Below are 22,017 nucleotides of genomic sequence, written 5' to 3'. Positions count from 1 at the left end.
CAGCACATTAAGCACAAACTAAGCTCGACTTGGTACCCAGTTCCATCATTTTAGGCTATTGACTTGGTACCCGAACTCCTGGAGCTGCCGGGCTTGTCATTGTAATTTCACGGAGGATGTTGTGTTCATTCGATGAAATGAAGTTGAGGCTCTTATTTCGGAGGGTGTTTACAGAGTTTATTCATTTTTACCAGGACTCTAACCTACCATTGTTGGAACCGTTCTCCTTTTTCCTCATTTTCGCTACCATCTTCTATCGTGCATCCTCTCTTTCTCCATAAATTATGTTAGAGGGCTTTTTAAAACTTGGATTTCATTTTAAATTAGGGATTTCAAATGACAAGATTTGAGTTGTCATTTCAAATTCTCATGTTTATACTAATATTTGAATGTCATGTTCAAATAAAATCCAAATTCTCAAACAGCTAATTTGTTGAAATCCAGAATTTCAAATGAAATCCGGTTTTCCAAACGGGTCATTAACAAACTTCGTTTCAAGTGGACACAACCTCAAGGTCTCAAGTTTGCTGGGGGACCTCCATGACATTGGAGGTTGGGTGAAAAAATCTGTGCTCTCAGTCTGACCTGGTACGCCGTTCAAACTTTAAGGCTGGTGGCTTTGTTGCCAATTATCTATCCGTGAGATATAGATAGGAATAGATGAAAATCTAAAATAGAAACCGTGCTAATGCTATCTGCTATAAAAAAATTTGTGGACAGATGGATGCAGCAATGGACCGGACCTAAACTTTACAAATAACAAACGTTCTGGCTGGAAATTTTAAATAGTTACCGACCACAGTATATAAAACTAAGAAAATATTGTTTGCATTCACCATTTGATTAAACTATCTGATAGCTATAGGTTTGCAGTTCTGCATCATTATGTTTCATGCTGTTTGCCTTGACCATTTGTAAAATAAATGTTTTAAATTGCTCTGCTAATGCAAAAACTACTCGTCCACAATATGTTCGTCAATGTCACAAACCAATTAACTGAAGACATTTTACGCCAATATACATACTACAATTTCAATCAAGTTCAATGTATGTCTCATTGTAATACAAAATGTAGCCCATGTCGTCTTAATCATTTTTGTCATTCAACTTCACCCAATTCTCAAACAGCAGATTTTTTTTAACTTTTCTTGATATATTTTTATGTGCCTCACTCCAATTTCCAAGTTACCCAACCTTTTAAAAACCTTATATTTTGTCTCCTTGTCTACTAAACGTGCATTGTATAATATTATCATATTTTTACGTTTACTATTGCAAAACCAAAGTGTTTATTCCAGAACTTCTAAAGATTTCTTAATTTCATTTGATTTTGCAGGCAAGAAAGAATGGCCAAAGAATATGCTGTCTTTGTTCATGATTTTGGCCTTAAACTAGCCTCAATTTTAGTGAAACATATTTCAATCTACAAGATTCATGCTAAGTTATGGACCCTCTGAACCATATGTAAGTAACATGTCTTAAACACAAAAGTGCCAATCTTGTGTTCATGTGTCAGGCATCCCATCTCCCCTAACCCATGAGGTTACATTTTCAATTCTGAGATGCATGTTATTATAAAATTTTACATGCCATTTGACAAGGAACTGATAATGGCTTATGCCTCCTTGTCTCCTAAACATGCCACCCCAACATTATAAAAATAGCATTTTAAAATAACCATAGGCATAATTTTCTGGTCCTGCTTAATATTACTTGATGTAGCGTCCCTAAATCCTAGGGTTGTACAACCTAAGATAATTTTTATATGCTACTATATCTTGTCGTAACCTTGTCGAAATTATATCACCTACTCCTCTATGCACCTCTGTGATTCTCTGTAACAAGACTATTATCACAACGAGTCAGTAATTTATCATTGCTCATTCTGTATATTATAATATGGAATATTTTCTTTAGCAGATTGTGAATTGATCATGGGGAGAAGCCGGGCTTGTAGGCAGAAATCGGAACTAATGGTTAATTTTTAATATCAACTCTACATACACCGGTGGTTGGATAATGAAAGATAATGAGTGATGAGTGTTGTTCATTTAATGACCACAATTTGAGAAAAGATTAAAGAATATGGTTGTACTCCAAAATTGTTACAAGACCATTAAGACAGTAGGTACACTCAAATTGGCCTCACATGGAAATTGTTTACCTTTGATTCTCTAGGTTGATTTTGTTGTGTCTTCGTATAAATAGATTGAAGGCCAATTTGCATTCGGACATCTAAGATACAGAGTGCTTGTAACCATTTGTGACTACAAACACTAGACAATGAATTGCTCGTTTGGTTTGCACCCAGTGAGGTCCATTAGCTTGCCCTCTAGATTACATCCCACTTCCCTTAGAGTTGAAACAGAATTAGACAAGTTAAAAATATGGGAAGCATCATTACCATCCTTGGAAGAATCGATAGGTGGACAATCAATTCTAAAAGGTCTACACGGGCTAGCAGAGCTATACAATAGTGTAGATGAGCTTCTTCACACTACCAGCACTCAAGAATCCATCTTACACCATCAAGATGGTAAAGTTTTTGAAGAGGCACTTGAAGGTTCAGTGACTCTGCTAGATGCGGGTGGCTGTGCAAAAGATTTGTTGTCGAATATGAAAGAACATGTGCAAGGACTACAGTCATCTTTGCGTAGAAGAGGTGGAGATTCCATCCAACAAGATGTAAATGCATACAACGCCTTCCGGAAGAAGGCCAAGAAGGAGGCTTTGAAGTGTATTAGATCACTTAAGCGTGCTGAAGGCAAATTTGTGTTTTTACCTCTATTAGATTTAGATCCTCATTTATTAATGGTCATCAGAGTGCTAAGAGAACTAAGCAATATTACATCAGTCATTTTTCGATATCTCTTATTGTTTTTGTCAACACCGTCCCTTTTGAAAACCAAGCTTGGAGGATGCTCCTTGATCTCCAAACTTATGCCAGTAGGTTTAGTGAATAACGAGAAGGGAAAGAAAATCAATAATGAAGTAGGGAGAATTGATGTTGCCCTTTGCAACCTTAGTGCACATGCTCGAGATTCTAGTGCTACAGATGAAGTTGGAACGGTGCAAAAGAAGTTAATGGCACTTGCAGATAACATTAATGGACTCGAGTCTGGAATAGACACTGCAATTAGGCGAGTTATCCAGTATAGAGTATCTCTCCTAAATGTTCTTACTCGCTAGTTTCTCCCCTCAGCCCCTTATTCTCTAGTGGTCATGGCATTATTTATGTAAACAGAATCTGCTTGTACAAAGATATAATATAAGAAGAGTACAGTTATATTACTTCTGATTTCAACTCTTGCTGCAAATATAAATATTAAAGTTCAGTTCAATCTTGATTTAACAAAGGACTAGGCCTAAAGTCATTTACAAGTGCTCATATACTTGGTATGTTGCATGTTAATATGGAATCCCCTTCGAGTAAAATTCTTTAAAATTAAGATATTCCAGCATTCTTCAATCTCCATGCTAATTTTCAATAGGATTTTGATGTTTATTCTTTTAAGAACTCAGTTACAAAAGAATTAGGAGTGGCCAGCAGTGACAAAGTTGCTCCTGCCTCTTAGTGATGAAAGAGGTCAAGATTTTAATTCTCACCCCCGCCCCCATACGTAAAAGAACAAATACATCGAAAATTATTAGTAACTGAAATTATTTTCTGAAGAATCTAATTTCTGTTATACTACCAGGACTCTGCAACTCTTTTTTCACGACCTCCTGATATAAAATCAGCACCATGTGTAAACTATGTCTACAAATTATCACTAATACATTCTTTTCATGCATGCACCTCCCATTCTACTACTGCTTGTACCTTTAGCACCTCTGTATGGTTACTATTGCTTCTATTTTTTCAAGAGTTTCAGCCAAATTGTTGCCTGCAATAAGGTCAAAACAAGATATAGTATGTAAAAAAATAGAGTTTCCATAGGGACAGTATTTGGCAATTACTGTATGCTGGTTATCCGATTTCAGAATGTCGATTAACACTGTTCTGCATTATAGGAAGCAGAAGTGTAATAGTTTTATCATTTTTCTCTTATCATAGAGTCAGTAAACTGCAATACTTCATAATTTTCGTATCTGTAGAGAACATGACTATAACTTGTGAAATAAGGGAGATACTCCCTGATGTTATACTAGTAGTCTGATGCAGGAGTCATACATTATAACATGTTGGTTTTATTGAATACAGTAGATTTTTTGTTGTCCTAAGATTTTTTGATGCATTTAGTTTTCTTCTATTTTTTTCATAGGTAAAGCTAGTGTGTTCTCCCATTTCTTCATAAGCTACTGTGCTATCTCACCATAACATATTAATGCCTTTGTTTTCGTTTTCATTGGCTTTTAATATCTCTCGCTTCAATTGGATATATATAATATGGACAAAACTGTAAGCTCTCCTTTATTTTTGTTTGCCTTATCTCTGGCTTCCTGCAAGACCTTATTTTTTTGTCTGGCATTTTCTGCAGTTTTCACCTTTAGACTTGTGAAAGAATTTAAATATTAGCATGTCCTAAATCTAATTTTGACATGTGACTATATATGCTGCAGGCCTGCAGCTAGAAAATGAATGTTTTTTATGGTTTCTATTTTATATTTTTCTTTCGATATTCAGTTAGGACTCACTTTTAGTTAAACTGATAAAATGCATGTTAGTTTTTTAGTCTGACCTTAATCTAACCCAAGACCTAACTGATAATTCGCAACTCTGTGAGCCTAGAATGGTAGAATAAAGAGTTCATCTCTGAGTTTATTGTTACAAGCTCAAAAATTGATCCACTGATACCCTTTAGATGAGATGCTTTTTCTCTGGCATGACTTTCGAAGTATTCAAAGTTAAAACACACTAGGAAGAATATGAACAAATCATCTGTTTTAGATGGTCTAAAACCTAAAAGCTTCACAGAATTGTCAAAGAACACTAATCTGTGTGATTTGTTGAGTTTAGGAAGATGGAAATTATGATTTGTGCATTCAAACAAGTCTTCCATTTCAACAGACCAGGGCGAATGGTTTATGTCGTTAAGAAAGATAGCGTCTTCTTTGTTTTGGTCTTGTTAAACCATTATTTCGCTCTGATAGATGCAGAATGTGATCTGCAAGGCAAGCCAACTGATCTAATCTGCTAGATATTAATTGCTTTATGTATTAACTAGTTGAACAAACCGCGCTTCGCACGGTTGGGGAAAATGTTGTTAACAAAATATACGAATAACTACGTTAAGAAAAATGAGTATCCGACATATGAACTGAAAATAAAACACATAGGCGACACTGAAATGTTAGGGTGGTTTCCATAGTAACATGTTGCTTAGGCACGTGGCCTCTCTGAATTGGAACCCCGACAAATAATGAGTATCACCAAGAAACATCGACAATGAGGAAGAGTTCGATTGTATCTCTGTAGCATGAAGGGAAATGCTAAATAGGTTGTTCTAACTCTAACCGGAGGTAAAATGTTTATTGATATATGTAACTTGAGAATAGAATAGAAGCCTCATCTAAAATTGGCAGGCAAAATTGTTTAGAATAGTGTTAAAATTGTTGGAGATATTTATTTCCTTGCCACCAAAAAGTATATCATCAACTACTAAAAATTTAAATTTATAATTAAATATATTGTGCACAGTGTACATAATAAAGGAGTAAATAGCATACCAGCGCCAATGCCAAAAGCCTTGGCATAAAAAAGATACTGAACAGGAACAAGTATATGAAATCTATCAGCCATGTTGTGAGGGATGTATTTTCCACGTAAAATTATAGAGTAATATATGCATTGTTGTTAGGTACCCGACGATGATTTAGTTTTGTCACAATCTATTAGAAAGCCATCTTTTTAATGCAATCAAATTTAGATAGGTTGGTAAGAGCAATAAGATGACTTATAAGGCATATACGTGTCACTCTAGACAACCAGGAACTTTACAATATAACCCAACCGAACCATAAAACATTCGAAAAGAGGTTGTTCATCAAATTTCACATATTTTTAGGTAAGAATAAAAATAATACAGTTTAAGATCATGTTGTGTATCCACCTATTTTTTTGTCATACTTTTTATTTTAAGTTCCGGATCTGCAAAAGATTGTCACAACATTTTGGTCCTCAACCAAAAACTACTGGATGTTGGCGGCCTGATTTTGAGATTATTGTGTACAGGTAGTAAAGTAGCCACCAAAGTACTTGATGAGTATTTTTCTTCCAAAACCTTTTAAGAACACGTTTTTGCTAATTTAATCAAATTCAGATCCACTGCCGAGAGCAATTAGATGTCTTGTTAGGCATATATGATATATGTGCTACTGTGGAAAACCTGTAACTTTAGAATTTGATCAAACCAAATTATAAACATTTTAAAAGAGACCGTTCATCCAATTCCACATAATTTTACAATAAGGATAACAAAATAACACTACTTATAGATTGTTCAAGACAAAATTTCTCGAGCACCTTAGCAGTCTAAGATCAAGCTATGCACACTCCTAGTTTTTTTGTCACAGTTTCTATTTTAACTTCCAAAAAGCTTGCTTCTTCACAGTCTTCTGGTCCACAACCAAGAAAGGTTAGATTGTCGTTGTAAATAACCAAGTGAAAGCGAACAAATCTATACAGAAGTCAATATATCTATAAAGAAATGCGAAAGTAACAGTACCTCAATTTCTACACAATTTTGGTCTTTTATACTCTCTAGGCCTTGAATGAGGAATATGCATAAGAAAAAAAATATGGCAATATGGAGCACTCAACATAGAAAAACATATATAATATATAAATAGTGTACATATGATGTCACAATTATGAATTAACCCAAATAAAATTAGAGAGATTGAACATTCAATATAGGAAAACACCTATAATGTCAAAGTATTGTGTATCTGATTCCACAATCATGAAGCAGACCAAATGAATTTAGAGAGATTGCTCATAGATAACCAAAAAACACATAGTATTATTAACAACTAAATGGCACGATGATAAAGTCACCATTTGCGGATAGAACAATGCTCTGGGCAACCAAGGTAGATGGTGGCGTTGCAGTGCTGGTGACCAGAGTGTTGAACATGGTGCTGAGAGGTGTGCCTTAAAGCAGAACATAACAGATCACAGATCTGTGTGTAACTAAAATCATAGATCTTAATGCGAGAAGCTGGAAACTTGTGTTCACACGACGACACACCTAAATACTCTGAAAGAGAATGAATAGCTGAACAAAACTCCGCATACAAGTTTTGGAAAAAATACCTAGCCAGGGCTGTTGACGTGGCATCTCCGAGAGAAATAATGGATATTGGGGAAAAACATACTCTTTGTTACCCTTTCAAAATCGGTCACAAGCATTGTCATAGTTGAGAAAATATGCAAACTTCATATTTCTGAAAGCCAACTGCCTGACTTCCAAAATAATGATGATGCAATCAGACACCTAGAACGCTCCTGAAGCAAATAAGTCCAAGTCTTGTTCTATCTTTCTGTTTTTTAAGTTTTTCCAAACTTTTACAGTGATGCACTTCAGAACTACATATATGCAACAATATTTTTAACTAACAAATATAAATGCAAAGAACCTTACCTTACTAAGATCTAAGTTGGATTGCTTAGAATAGCGATCTGTTTAATTTGATGAAATATAGATGTCAGCAGCACTGCAATAACTCAATAGAATGAAAAACAAACACCAAATGACATGTGAGCACATACAAGAAAAGAGGAAGGCAACATGGATCTTCCAAGTAAAAAGATCAGCATGCCATCTTTCTCACCAACTGAGAAATGATATTCAACCGTATTGACATTACCTTAAAATTTATATTGAAGTGAAGAAGTTTTTGGAAGAAATACCTAGCCAGGGCTGCTAATGTGGCATCTCCCAGAAAATATAGTCCGAGAGAGAAGATTACCATGGAATGGAAGAACGACACTCCGCATTCAAGTTTTGGAAGATTTACATAGCCTGCCAATTAATTTCAAAAGGAGAAATCAATTGAGCTAATTGTGAATTTAATTTTTCGATCCACGCACAAATAAACTTAGTATTGAATCTGCATAGACATATGCTAATAACGATTTTGAATGCAAGCTGAGCCAAATGCAGAAAGCAAAAAGTGTGTACATAAAAATACAGAGACAGAAATGGAGACATGTAGGTACCTCATGTTCACTGAATATTCCACAAATAACTTTTCGCTACATCTTTGATGTTATTAATCCACAGTCTATTATATATCAAGTCAAGTCAAAAGACTACCAACTTTAACATATATCAAGTCAAAAGACTACATATCTGAAGGCGGACAAATGAAATTCTAATTTTGGGATCAAGGAAATGCAATAACCGACTGGGTACCAAGCAAAAGGGAAAAATAATATGTTTTGATTAACACTACACTAACATTTTAACTCTTCCCTTGTCACATAATTTGTTTCGACTCATCCAATCCATTCCGTCCAACTAATAAGTATATGTACAAAATTATTGTCCATAATGCATCACAATTATAAGCAATACAACATAAAATGAGCACGAGAGTTAACATATTAAAAAGAGATTGACTGGCATTTCTGATAAAAAGACAGTAACAAAAACATACAAAGGGGCGGACTCTACCATTAGCATACTCCATCACAATTGTCAAATGTGTTAGTATATTAATCAAAAAATCACAAAATAAGATCTTCCAATTTCTCATTGATTAAAAATAATTACAAATAATTTCAAAATATCAATTAGTAAAAAACACAAAAAATTAAGACCAGTACCTTAAGCCAGACGCAGGACTACTTATAAACACTAATTGCAGGCCCAATTAATTTTGTGATACTAAATACATTAGTAGATAAATGAAATCCCCCTCTATACAAAGTTGTATGAAGTCAGATGAATTTCACAATATTAGCACTGGCAAATGGCAAACTTTGGGGATGCAAATACTCTCCGATCTCATCCATGACCAATAAATAATGATTCAAGTTCTTCAATCTATAAAGCATAAAAAAACTAATTTAAAAAATTATATTCACAGAGTGCAGGGGTGCCTTCAAGCTATACATATATCAAAACATGAATTAAAAATGGTAAGATATTGAAATCACTGAAATTAAAAAAAAACAAAAACAAAATTAGAAGTGAGTAAACGATGAAAAGAGGTTTTTTGAGTTGAAGAAGAGGTCTTTGTCCTCGATGTCGTTGTTGATGACGATGAGAATAGAGCAGCTTGAACACAGGCACCAAAAATACACTTATTACCACTGGCAACGGCAAATGGCAAACGGCAAATGATGATTATGACATTTTATAAGCTATGAGCTGAGTAGTTGAGGGGTTGTACCGGAAGAGGCCTTTCGTTTTCTAAGGCTCAGGGAGACAGAAAGGTGTGTAAATCAGATTAATAAAAAGAAACAAAAAAATGGAAAAATTAGGATGGGATTACGGAAGCTCCGAGCAGTGCCACGTCGGACACATGTGATCCTCTTTTATATAGATATATAGATATATAGATTGTTGTATGCTGGTTATTAAAATGTCGATTAACACTGCTCTGTATAAAGCAGCTTGTGAGATTAGTTTTAGCGTTTCATTTTTGTCAAAGAAGTCAGTAAATTGCAATACTATACCTTGTAAAAAATGAGAGATAATCCCTGAAAACATGCTAATATTATACCAGTAGTCTGAATGTCTGATACTGAAGCTATACATTAAAAAAAGGTTTGTCCTAAAATTTTTGATGAAATTTTTAACGGTTAAATAAACAGTTGAACCAAATTTTTCATTAAAGTCAGGATGGCCGAGTGGTCTAAGGCGCCAGACTCAAGTTCTGGTCTTCGAGAGAGGGCGTGGGTTCAAATCCCACTTCTGACATTTATTTCCCTTTTTTTAATGCCTTTGCTTTATGTTTCCTACCTAATTTCTATCACTTCCATAGCCACATAGGTAGAATATCTTCATCCTGCAACATTTTATTTTTATCCTTCAACAATTTCATGTCTGTGCATGAGAAAGTTCAATAGTTTCCTGCTTATGACTTGTGAATGAAGTCAAATGTTGGTATGATCATCTGGCCTCGTGCACTGCTGCCGTTAGATGAATTTTTGTTTTTTGTCTAGAATGACTTTCAGAATTTAAGCAGATCAGGAACAAGATATACAAATCATTTGTTTTAGTTAGTCTAGTTGTTGATAACTTTAGAAGCCATCGAACTAAAGTTTATAGTCACGCGAATCAGAGACAAATGTTCAATCCTTGATAAGCTGTCAAGCTATCTTATGTTGGCAGTCGGTATGTAAATTCTGAAACTAGTCGTATGCTACTGCTATTGTACATACGTGGAATCATGCAGTAATGATTCCTTATTTGCTTCTCATATGCTAGCAATCTCTTTGCTTTCTTCCCCATTTGCAATCTCTAAGAATTACATTCAACAATGCTCTTGTCAGTGATCCAGTGATCCAATCCCTTTCTCTCATTCAGATAGCAGATCCAAGTTCTCGTCTATTCTTTCATTAATGAATTGATTTTCCTCGTACCACCACAGAATTGTCCCAAAGGTCACTGATCAGCATGACTTGCTGAGTTTGGAAGGCGGAGATGATTGCTTGTGCATTCAAACAGGTCTGCCAATTCAGGCAGACCCTGGCAAATGGTTACTGTTCTTGAGCAAGATGGAGTTTTTCTTGTTCCATCTTCATGCAAGAACATATGTATGAACACTAAAGTGTTGAATAAGTGTAGTTTCTCCAAGAAATGGTGACTCTGAGTGTAATGCAAGTCCCCTATGTCCTCTCTCTCAGACTATCAGAGAGTATTGGTGCAAGGAAGCTTATAATTTGTGTAGTATAAAAGTAAAATAATGTAAAGAACTGGCCTCAAAACTTTCTGCCATTCTGTAATGCTTATGAATCAGGTTTTTCTTCGCAGCCTATGTTCTTGTTATTAGTTAACTGTAATTTATTTTAGTAACATTTAAGAAGGGGGACTGGTAGTAAAGAAAAAAAGTAGTGTGTGACTTGTAGAACGAATGGATGGAAATTCCTCTGATTTCAACTGTATCAAGTCACTACAATGAATATATATATCTGCATGGCAATCACGTAGACACGCTTCTGCTCACATAATCACATATGATCAAGTATAGAGATTAGAATAATGAAGCACTGATTCACATTTGTGATGTATCCATTGTATTTTTCAAAATTTATATCATGTACATAGCTCTTGAAAATTACAGATCCTTATGCAGATCCTCTAAAATTCGGTTGCCTCTGGGAAATTTTCAAGTGAAGCATCTTAATTGAACATCAATTAGATGCCATGTTTAGGAATAGGGTTCTTGTTTTGATCAAGCGCCTAAATAGACACTCCAAATGTCTTTCCATGCCTTCAAAATGAGTCTCCAGTGTTATCAGTCCTCTTTGTGCACTTTCGATCTTCTTTCCCTTACTTGATGTACAAAGACTTCTCAATGCTACATCAATCCTTTCTAACTCATTCACACTTTCAATTTTCTCTTCACATGATACTCGTTCTGTGTGGATCATCTTTGTTATAACTGACCATCTTCCCTTTGGCTTTGAAACTGGCACTGTCACAAACGTTAACAAGGATTGATAAATTGAAATGCTTGATAATGCAACTTCTGTTAGTAATCTTATCACAGATGAGTGTTTTTGATCTAGATCCAACATTTGCAAAGCCTCAAATTGTTTCTTTATTTGTTTTAAAGAAATGATTAAACTCTTGGCTTCCTTCTTCATTTGCCTCCTAAAGGAATTGAATTTGGCAATGCTGCTTTCAATGCTCATGTCTCCTTTTCTTCTTCGAAAAGATGATTCAAGTTCTCTTGTGTATTCCTTAATTTTTGAAACTAAATCCCTTGTACCACCACATATATCTAGAAGCCTCACAGATCCATCTAATAGATGATCTATCAGTGCGGCTTCTTGAGTAGACTGAAGACTGAGAAAATCATTTGTGCAATCATAGAGCTCTGCTAAGCCAGAGAGACTATTGCAAATCTCTTCGGACGTCTGGCAGCATGATGTTTCCAACATTTTGAGCTTGTGAAGCTCCTCTTTTACTCTGATAATCGCAGGATGTGATCTGCAAGGCAAGCTTATTGATCTAACATGGTAGTTATTAGTTGATGCTGATGAACTAGCCATTGTATTAATTTTCCTTGTTTTGTATTGTTTATCAAGCAGAAAACTTTTGATGAGAACTATTGGTATGTGCATTGCTATATATTCATGCACAAAAAGGACATGAAAGGAGACAAGATGTGTCACAGGATGCAGTATGATTACAATGTGGGCTCCTCTGTGATTTGATTATCTTGTTATGCATTTTTCCAACAAGGCTCTAACAATTTCATATTTCTTTACTTGCTATTGGTAATACAAACAGCTTCAAAGTATTTCTTAATATAAGTTGGTTGCCTTCATTACAATGTGCTCTCATAGTTTCTTTACCAACTTTGAATGCATTAATTTTTTTCCCAGTGTGAAGATTCTATGTTGGAGAAACTTTAGGCTGATCACCAACATCAGGAATAATATGATTGTAGTAATATAAAAAGAAACACGAGATATCGTTAGCCATATTACAGTAATGTAGCCTGGCAGGCAGTTAGGGTTCAAGGTATGAAAGGAAAGATGAGTGCACATAGAAATATGTGCACGTAGAAGTTGTCATTTTCATATTCAGCAGGGGACAGATTTGTATTTATACTTTGATGCGCTGGTTTTTTAATTTTGGTCCATAGACATAGAAGGAAGCACAACAAATGTTTTAGGTGAAGTGAGTGAGAATGGAGCAGTAGGTCCAATAACTAAAAGTATAATATATGAGAAAACACACTACAAACTTGCTCCTAAAGCATAGGTAGACTTGAAGGATGGATCCGATCATCGATATTTAGTGGCTCCCTTTGAATAAACTCACAAGCTTAGCGGAAACTCCCCAAAAATCCTAGTCTCCACCATTAACGGCCATGGATATCTACTGATTAAGCCTCCATATGATTACACGTTATACAACTGAACATATAACTTAGTAGCAGACTACTAGCAGCTATTGTCTGAGGCTTAAACTGAGCCTCTATGTGTTATCAATCTTGTACGATAAAGACATTATTATTATATATATATTGAATATATAACTACTTCACAAGAACATTGCTAATTCTTAAATCACATAAGCATATGAGAATTAAGAATTAAATTAGAAGGGTTTGAGAAAACAAACAGATATTGGATTTAATCTCGAGTCCAGAAAACTGTCTCCTTAAAGCAGTTTCGCCCCGCACCATACATGTTTAGCGACCTGCTTCCCAGGATAAAACGAGATACTAGTATAATCGATAAATGAAATATACTCTCAGCGAACTTGAACTGAGCCCGAGAACTATCACCGGAATATTGGAAAAATTTAAGACTAAAGAGACCGAGAATGAAAGAGATGACTCTTATTTCCTCAACTTAATAAAACTGATGCCCTAAGACCCTATTTATAAAGAGAGGCTTGAAAGGACTTGTTTTTCTTTTCGATGTGGTACATGGTATTTATAAGAAAAACTAAGGAATAGATTTGTGCTACTCTCGATGTGGTACAAAACCACTTTTCATATTAAAAGGTAAAACTTTGGAACATCAGTTCTCATTCATCTTTTTTTTTTTTTTGCTAAATATCTCATTCATCTTTTACTCATTTTGAGCGTGTAAATATGCGTTGGAATTCTCTCGAAGAGGAGAATACGTTCCAATAAATACACACCACTAACACATAATATGTCTCACTCATATAGAGTCTCAAAATGATTCACAGCTTAGTATAAAATACTAAGTTTGTCCAACAATCCCCCACAAATGAGATTGATGGTCCAGTAGCACGCACCACATAGACAGACAGCCGCGGAGCTTGACTTGGTGATAGTTCCGGTGGTCAGATATAGCATACGATAGGTAGAGAATGCTCCTTGAACCTTCGCTCGAATAAGTATATCGACTTTACTGGTAGACAGTATGACGCGATGTCCTTGAACTGTTCGACCGTTTGTGTAAACGATGACATACTCATCACTATATCTTTCCTGACTCATTCAGTTCTCATGATTATGTCCATTTTGGCCCTGGAACATCGTCCTGGTTCTGCAAGAGTTTCTAAAGAATTGTGCCTCACAATTCTCCTTTGAAGCGGCCATACTTCTCTCTTATATAGGTGATCTTTATCTTATAGAGTAACCCGCGTTTACTCAACCGAATATTATGTATTCAAACTGAAAATCCTTGTATTCGTCAAAGATCATTAAAAGCATAAAGTTTAACCTCGTACCTTACGGGTCTCACTGTTTCATCATCATAGAAATAGGCTAGGGGTTACCCCCACAGTGATTTGGTCATCATGATTTAGCTATCCCATTGAACCAAGTTCTTGGGATCTCCAGTCAGCAAGGTTGGGTGTCCACCATGACGTCGTTAAGCAATAGGCAAGGCTCATTCCTCTCGATAATTTGACAACTATCTCTCGGTCTAACTAGATTCCCTTGGCTTAAACAGATTCGCTCAGTTTAACCATCTGGTTAGTGGATCCAAACATTATCATTTAACTTTACATAGTCAATCATGATAATTCTCGTTGAGAATAGTTGTTTAATGGTATTATGTCCTCATCATAGATGTGAGACATACCATTTCATACACAATAATGTGATCTCCCAATTTGCATATTGTTTACACGATATATGCATATTGAAGACACATTTTCCTTGTCATTTAGGAATATCCTTACAAAGTGGCTATTCAGCCTTTTAACTGCATTTATTTTATGCACTAGACTCGTATTCCATCATGAATCGAGCTAAGTTTAGGATTTCCATGACACGGCTGCTAAGTGTGAAATGTATTCTCGAATGACTTTTAAGGTCTTAAAGTCAAATATCTAATTTACATACTATATTCACATAGTATAATTAGATATCTTTCGTATTGCAGTCCAAGCTCACGAGCACATATCATATACCTTAAATCTCATCGCAATCACTTCCAAGTGACCAATTTCCATTGTACTCGTGCATCTACACAGTTTACCAACTGTGTAGCCTATGTCTAATTTTGTACAATTTTAAAAAGTATAACAGACTTGCAATCTTTCTTGAGAGATCCTTGTTCATCTACGCTTGGATAAATATAAATCCATTCTAGCTATGACAACTTTAGTTTCGTTGATCTCTTCAAAATTCAAATCACCAACATGTAACATGTATCTGTTATTCCTAATGAACTAACAATAAGATTTACAGAAGGGGGGTTGAATGTAAATCTCAAAACTTTTTCAAGTTTTGAGCAGTTTCAAAGGCTATGTGTTTAAGATAAACAAGTGTATGAATTGCTTTAAGCTAATACTGACAGATATATATTCAAACACTAATGTAAAGAACACAACAGACCTTAAAAACTTTTCTGGTGGATTGTTGTTCCACCAGAGATGGTATTTCAGAAAATCTGTGATTCAAGAAGTTGATCACAGCTGCGTCCTAGTACAAACTAGATAATTTTTCTCTCAAGATTTTTCTAAACAGCTCTGGAAAAATTCTCTTCTAATTACTAGCTGCTACTTGGTTTATATATCACCAAGTTTACAAGTGAAGACAAAGATAAAAAGTACAATAATAAAATAAGTTCTCCACTTGTTTCTTCTCCATTTTACTCCAGTGCATTGTTGACTATTGCCTCTTTATACTAGAGTAGAACGGCTGCTTTTTCTGATGTTCCTGAAATAGGCTACCACATCTCAGTTGTCTCTGTCAACCCATGTGCCTCTGTTTGTAGGTACAACTACCACTTGTCAACTGCTATTTAACAGAACATCCGTTGAAGCCTTCATCCGTTGATGGCTTTATCCGTTGATGTGTTAGCAGTTGAAGCTCTATCCGTTGATGCACTCATCCGTTGAAGGATGTTATCCGTTGAAGCTTTAGAGACATCCGTTGAAGCTTTGTTTCTCATCCGTTGAAGGTCTTTAAGTTATCCGTTGACACCATTTCATTTATACAAAATTACAAGGCATGAAATACTTACAATTGGCCTTCCTATCTGCATATCCTCTAGTAGTCAACATGACTTATAATTTCCCTCAATATTTAAGAATTTATATCTCAAATTCAGAGACTGAAATGTGCTACAGCACTAGACTTATTTCTAAGTAAAGCTACACCATCAACGGATAGCCAAAATGGTCTTATCCGTTGAGGCTACAAATACTAGATTTCTACTTAAGTGTTTTGTTAAACATATCATCAAACTAATGCGCATATATTCCTAACAATCTCCCCCTATTTATGTCTATAAGAATTGTAGACATAAATTCAAGGTTAACTTGATGATAACAAAACACTTAACAATTATATGAACTGAAACTAAGTAGAAATTCAAAAGTGCTGCAAAAGTGTATGTACTAGAAGGTAATTGAAGATTTACAGTATTTCCAAGGATGCTCCTCTAGCCTGAGCAAATCATCTTTTTCTTCTTTGATCCCTGGTTTTCTTTCCTAGCCCTTTGTCATTTTCCTCAATTTGGAGTTGGAGTTGTCTGAAGAATTCAGCTTCATCTTCATCACTGATATCCAACTTAGATTGCATTTCTTTGAGAGTTTCATTGCTGGCAATCTTGAGTTGGTCTTCAAGTCTGAAAAATCTTCTGACTCATTTATCATCTCTGAATTCCATCAACCAATGAGGTGATTTGTGAATTGTAGTTCCCCTTTCTTGAATGAGTAAGGTTCTGGGCAAGGCATTGGGCTCCCTCCAAGTTTTCCTTATGTTGGCAATCTTGTTGAGAATTTCAGTCTTGGCAGTCCTGGTAAAGCCAGAATCATTTTGTATGGCTGAAAAGACTCTGATCAAGGTAGAGTAGCCTTCATTCAGAATCCTGTAGAGAGGCCATGTTCTTTCCCCAGCTCCTTTGTATCTGAACACCAATCTCTCTGGTAGCTGTCTATAAGCAGCAATTCCCCTTACATCCTCCAGCTCATCCAGATAGAGTTCAATGTCTAAAATTTCTTTTATGTCACAGATGTGAACATAATCATCTTTAGAAATGGGTGGCTTAGGGTTAGGTTTATGTTTTTGAGTGAATTTCTTAGAGTTTAGGGGAGGTGTAGATTTGGATTTTCTTTTCTGTTTCTTTGGTAGTGGAAGAGTGGTTAAAAAGGTAGGCAAATTGATGGTGTCCCAATCAATAGGTTCCTCTTTTGGGATGATTGGTTCACCATGGATGTTTATAGTGGGATCAGCAACAAAGGGTTCAGGTATGGAAGGTAGAGATTTAGTTTCTTCAGTGTTGCCTTCACTCCTTCTATGTGCCTTGGCCTTTCTTCTGTTTCCCTTCTGCCATTCCTCTTTTTCCTCCATACTTTCACCAAATATACTCCCAAAAACCTCATCTAAGTTTGCAATCTTGTCTTCACCCCTGACTTCAATTCCTTTCTCATTTTCAACTAGACTTGACTTTAGCTTTTGTTCAAGCTTTGCTTGTGCTCTTTTGTCAGCCTTGAGTTTTTCAGCTTCTTTCTTTAACCTTTTGGTTTCTTCCCTCTTGGCTATTGAGAATTTGGGATGTCCTTGCATCACACATATGCTCTTTCCCTCTCTAAAGATAATAGCCATGTTTCTCCTTACTGCCTCATCCATGGTCTCCTTGTGTTTTATGATGCTAGTACCCAAAACTTTGTCTTCATCAGGCTTTGGAAGAGGAAAGTCCACTTCTTTCATCTGAGCAAAGTCTAGAGGGTTCTTTGTGGAGTCCTTGCTGGATCTAGTGTTGGGCTTGAGAACCATAGGTTTTAGATTCTTGAAAGAAGTCTCTCCAACCTTATTTCTCCTTTCTGGCTTGTGCTCCATATTGATTGGTTCAACCTTTGTGCTATGTTTCACAGATATTGATTTATCTTGTGTAGAGCCAAACAGTTATTGCATCCTTTCATCAATTCTCCTCTTTTGCTCTTTCACTTGAATTTCAGCTGCTGCTAGCTGGATTAAATCAATTCCATCAGGCTTTCCTTTGATTTAAATTATTGGAGAAGTAGTGATGGCAGGAACTAGCGCTTTAGATATTTGGATTTTTGTAGATGGCTCTCCTTCCCCTTCCCTTTTACTCTCCCCCTTTTTGTTATCATCAAGGAGAGGGGTCAAGCCCTGTGCTTTTGCCAGCTGCATAAGTAGATTTGTTTGAGATTGTTGGTTGTGAAGAATGGTGGCCACAGAATCTTCAATAATTTGAACTCTGTCTTCCAATTTGGCCAGCCTCTTTTCAGTATGTGATTCCTTTTTCAATCTCAACAAAATGTCCTGCATTGTACCATAGGGCATGACTGAATCCAATTTTTCAGAATTGTAGGATTTCAAGTCAGCAATATCCTTTCTGAGTTCATCCACACTCAGATTCTGTCTTACTTGCTGCAACTTCATGAGATGCAGGGAGTCCAAGTGAGCTGTAAGGATAGCCTTTGTACCAGCATGAGAAGTTTTCTGAATGGCCTGTTTGATAGTACTGATTTGTTTGACTAAGGAGACATTGAATTGCCCTGTTGTAGACTCCTTTGTGAAGGCCCATTCAGGTAGATTTGGAATAGAACTAGGGCCTTCATCTCCCCCTAAGTTCATGCTTCCATCAGAAGAAACAAAGTCATCATCATCAGAATTTACTCCAAATTCTTCAAATGACTTACCAGCTGTTGAAGGCATCTTGTTAATAGCAGCTTTGTCCCTTTGAAGAGATGCTGTTGTATGTACTAGATGTAGTGTCTTTTCTGCCTCCACATTGCCCTGTGCAGCCAATAATTGATAGGCTGAAACAGGATGAGTAAAAGTGTCAGCATCCAAGGAAATGTTATCAATAACAGCTTTATAATGTTGCTGAAATTGTCTTTCCTTTTCAGCATCATTCACAATCATTGACTCACTAGCAATGGCTGGATCCATCCTTATTTCTGCTGTACCTGCCTTTCTCTCATTTTCTCTATGTTCTTGCATCAGGGGCTCCCCCTGGCTCACACAACTCACTCCCTCACCTTCACCTACTAAGGTGGTACTCCTCTCACTTACTTTTGCCATGCTGGAAAAAATAGCATGCATGTTTGAGCTCTCAATCTCTCCTTTTGCCTGGGAGCAACCCAGCCTCTCACTCAAATTGTCACTCCCTTCCCTCAGTCCTAGAAGTGATTGTACAGTAATCAAGTCTTCTACACTTGGAATTGTTTCAGTTGTGTGTGTGGAGACTATCAACGGATGAGGAATAGCCGTTGAAGGTGAAACTGATGGTATCAACGGATAACTGCTGTTAAGCTTATCCGTTAAAGAACAACCACTTGTCAACGGATGAGTGATATCCGTTGAAGAAGGAAAAGAAGTAGAAATTGAAAGTGATATAACTGTTGAATCTGTGTAGATTGATATGAGTTTTGGTGACACAGATCCTTCAATTACATCTGAAAGAATTTGCGGGTGATCCAACAAATCATCTAAAAGATGATGATCACCTGTATTTGAGTGGGGCTCCTCCCTGAGTTGTAAAGAGGGAGAATCAGGAATTGATGGGAATAACATATCCACATCTAGAGATGGTGAAGAAGTGTGTGGTGATTGATGTGTGTTAATTGTGAGAGAATGGGGTTGTGACTCCACATTTGTTGGAGCCACATCAAACTGAGTTTGAGAAGGCATAGATACAGATGGATGTATTTGTGCAGTGTGTGCACCCTGTGTAGAAGATTGGGTTCTTGCTCTCTTTCTTCTAATAAAGGCTTTTGTTGGTGAGTGTTTGGCTTTAATGTCCCTCCCTCGTTTGTTCTGTGTTCCTGGTCGGGAACTATTTTCAATAGTTACATCCTTTTGGGAGGATGCAGCTAGGGATATGCTAGTAACCCTTTCAACCACCACAGCTTTTTGAGAAACTGTGGCTTGGCTAGCTTGGGAAGCACTTATCTCTCCTTCCTTATCCTGGGGGTTTCTTTGATGTTCACCCCTCCCCTCACCACTCACACCCTGTTCACTCCCTTCAAGGTTAATGGTAGATGTTACAACTGTTGTCTTTTGAGAAACAACAGAGGTAGTTTTCTTTGTCTTTGATTTTGAAAGTTTAGTTTTGGTGACCTTGGTAGGAATCTGTTGGGGCATTGTCACAGATTCCATGGCCACTCTAGAAGATAAAGAAATAGAGGGGTTGGAAGAAGTAGGAGTTGTAGAAGCAATTACCTCACTTACCTGAGGTGCATTCATGATTGGTAAATATACCAATGGCACACTACTGTTGAGATCCATTCTCAATAAATCTGCAAGAACTCTTTTCTCTTGTGCCCAGCACTTGAGTTTATTATTCTCATTGGTTATGACCAAACCTTCAGCAACATGGTTAGCCAATAACATAAAGAATCTAGCATAATAGATGTTATTAGATCTATTAGCTTTGTTACCTAATCTAGTACCCAATTCTAGCATAACATAGTTGCTAAAATTAAAATACCTATCAGAAATAAGCATATAGAGCATATTAACAAGAGATGAAGTTATGGCATCAAAATTGCTAATTTTCCCAGAGAAAACCTTGATAAAGGCATCCCCAAGAAAACTCCATTCTTTCCTAAGGCCTTTTCTTTTAATACTCCCTAAACTAGCAGAGTTAAGAGAATAACCTATGGAATCTAACATGCTGGATACATCATTATCAGTGTGTGGTGTCATGGCATTGTTCTCAGGTAATTTAAAACATGCTAGTAAATCATCACAGTTAACACAGTGATTTTTACCTTTGAGAGTGAAGGAGATAGTCATATTTATTGAGTTGAACTCAGCAGTTGTCCAAATCTCCTCAACTACTTCACAGTAAATCGTTGGGGCTTCCAGCATTGCATAGCTAAGTTTACAGTTTTTGATGAAGTCCATCATTTTGTGATAATCGGAGTGGGCTTCATTCTTTTCTACCAAAGCTATGAAATTGTTCTTCTCATAGATGAATCCGGATTGAGACATAATCTTTACTACTGGTGCCATTGTTGTGAGTAGAATTTGCAGAGAATAACTTGAAGGTTTTGCAGAGGGAAAATGGTAAAAGCTTTGAAATTTCAAGAAAGCGTAAAGTAAAAAATGAAAAATCAGAAGGGCTTATATACTTTCTCAAATTAAAAAGCATAAATAAGAGATTAAACAATAAATATATGTAAGTGAATTTCAGCCGTTTAAGAATAAACTGTAAGTATTCTAAAAACTACCTTTAAAACAAATACATACAGCTGTATGTATGAGTATCAACGGTTAAGACAATAGAATCAACGGCTGTGAAACACTTGAATCGACTGATGTGATATTTCAACGGATAAGGTAAACTGTCATCCGTTGAAGAGCACTTCAGTTTTATCCGTTGACGGATAAAAATTCCAGAAATGTATATGACTTTCAACGGATAATGAACATCCGTTGACAGAACAATTTTGACTTTCAACGGATAAGGAATATCCGTTGATGGAATAATCTGTGTTAAAAATCAAATTTGTTCTTGCAGCTAATACATTTCAGGCTTCAATTCAAATTGTAATAAGGACATGAATTTTAAGAGTAATTAAGCATACCTAGCTCACTTACCAATCTTGTGAATGTTGATTCATCAAGTGGCTTGGTAAATATGTCTGCAATCTGTTGTTCACTTGGAACAAAATGAAGTTCCACTGTACCTTTCATCACATGTTCCCTAATGAAGTGGTACTTGATATCAATGTGCTTGGTTCTTGAGTGCTGCACTGGATTTTCAGTAATGGCAATGGCACTTGTGTTGTCATAAAATATTGGAATTTTGTCAACAGTCATACCATAGTCAAATAACTGGTTCCTCATCCATAGTATTTGTGCACAGTAACTACCAGCTGCAATGTACTCAGCTTCAGCTGTTGATGTGGAAACAGAATTCTGCTTCTTGCTGAACCATGATACAAGCTTGTTCCCTAGAAATTGACAGGTGCCTGT

The 22,017-nt window shown here is 36.2% G+C and overlaps 2 protein-coding genes and 1 non-coding gene across 3 annotated transcripts; 2 read left to right on the top strand and 1 right to left on the bottom strand.

The window, feature by feature from the left end:
* Positions 1–1,941: 1,941 nt before the first annotated feature.
* On the top strand, positions 1,942–3,309 carry LOC141678789 (uncharacterized). Its single transcript, XM_074485182.1, has one exon. The coding sequence runs from the start codon at positions 2,284–2,286 to the stop codon at positions 3,187–3,189; it is 906 nt and encodes a 301-aa protein (XP_074341283.1). The 5' UTR covers positions 1,942–2,283; the 3' UTR covers positions 3,190–3,309.
* Positions 3,310–9,788: 6,479 nt separating this feature from the next.
* TRNAL-CAA (transfer RNA leucine (anticodon CAA)) lies at positions 9,789–9,872 on the top strand. Its single transcript has one exon. It is a non-coding gene; the product is annotated as a tRNA-Leu (tRNA).
* A 1,436-nt stretch (positions 9,873–11,308) lies between these two features.
* On the bottom strand, positions 11,309–12,172 carry LOC141679419 (uncharacterized). The gene has a single exon (XM_074485920.1). The coding sequence runs from the start codon at positions 12,170–12,172 to the stop codon at positions 11,309–11,311; it is 864 nt and encodes a 287-aa protein (XP_074342021.1).
* Between the last annotated feature and the right edge of the window lie 9,845 nt (positions 12,173–22,017).

The sequence above is a fragment of the Apium graveolens genome, chromosome 8 (assembly GCF_009905375.1).
Source record: "Apium graveolens cultivar Ventura chromosome 8, ASM990537v1, whole genome shotgun sequence".
NCBI lineage: Eukaryota > Viridiplantae > Streptophyta > Magnoliopsida > Apiales > Apiaceae > Apium > Apium graveolens.
This window is presented reverse-complemented; position numbering and strand designations above follow the sequence as displayed.

What these genes read in the sequence shown, in the direction of transcription:
- LOC141678789 (XM_074485182.1), top strand. Translation starts at nt 2,284, where the DNA reads ATGAATTGCTCGTTTGGTTTGCACCCAGTGAGGTCCATTAGCTTGCCC.
- LOC141679419 (XM_074485920.1), bottom strand. Translation starts at nt 12,172, where the DNA reads ATGGCTAGTTCATCAGCATCAACTAATAACTACCATGTTAGATCAATA.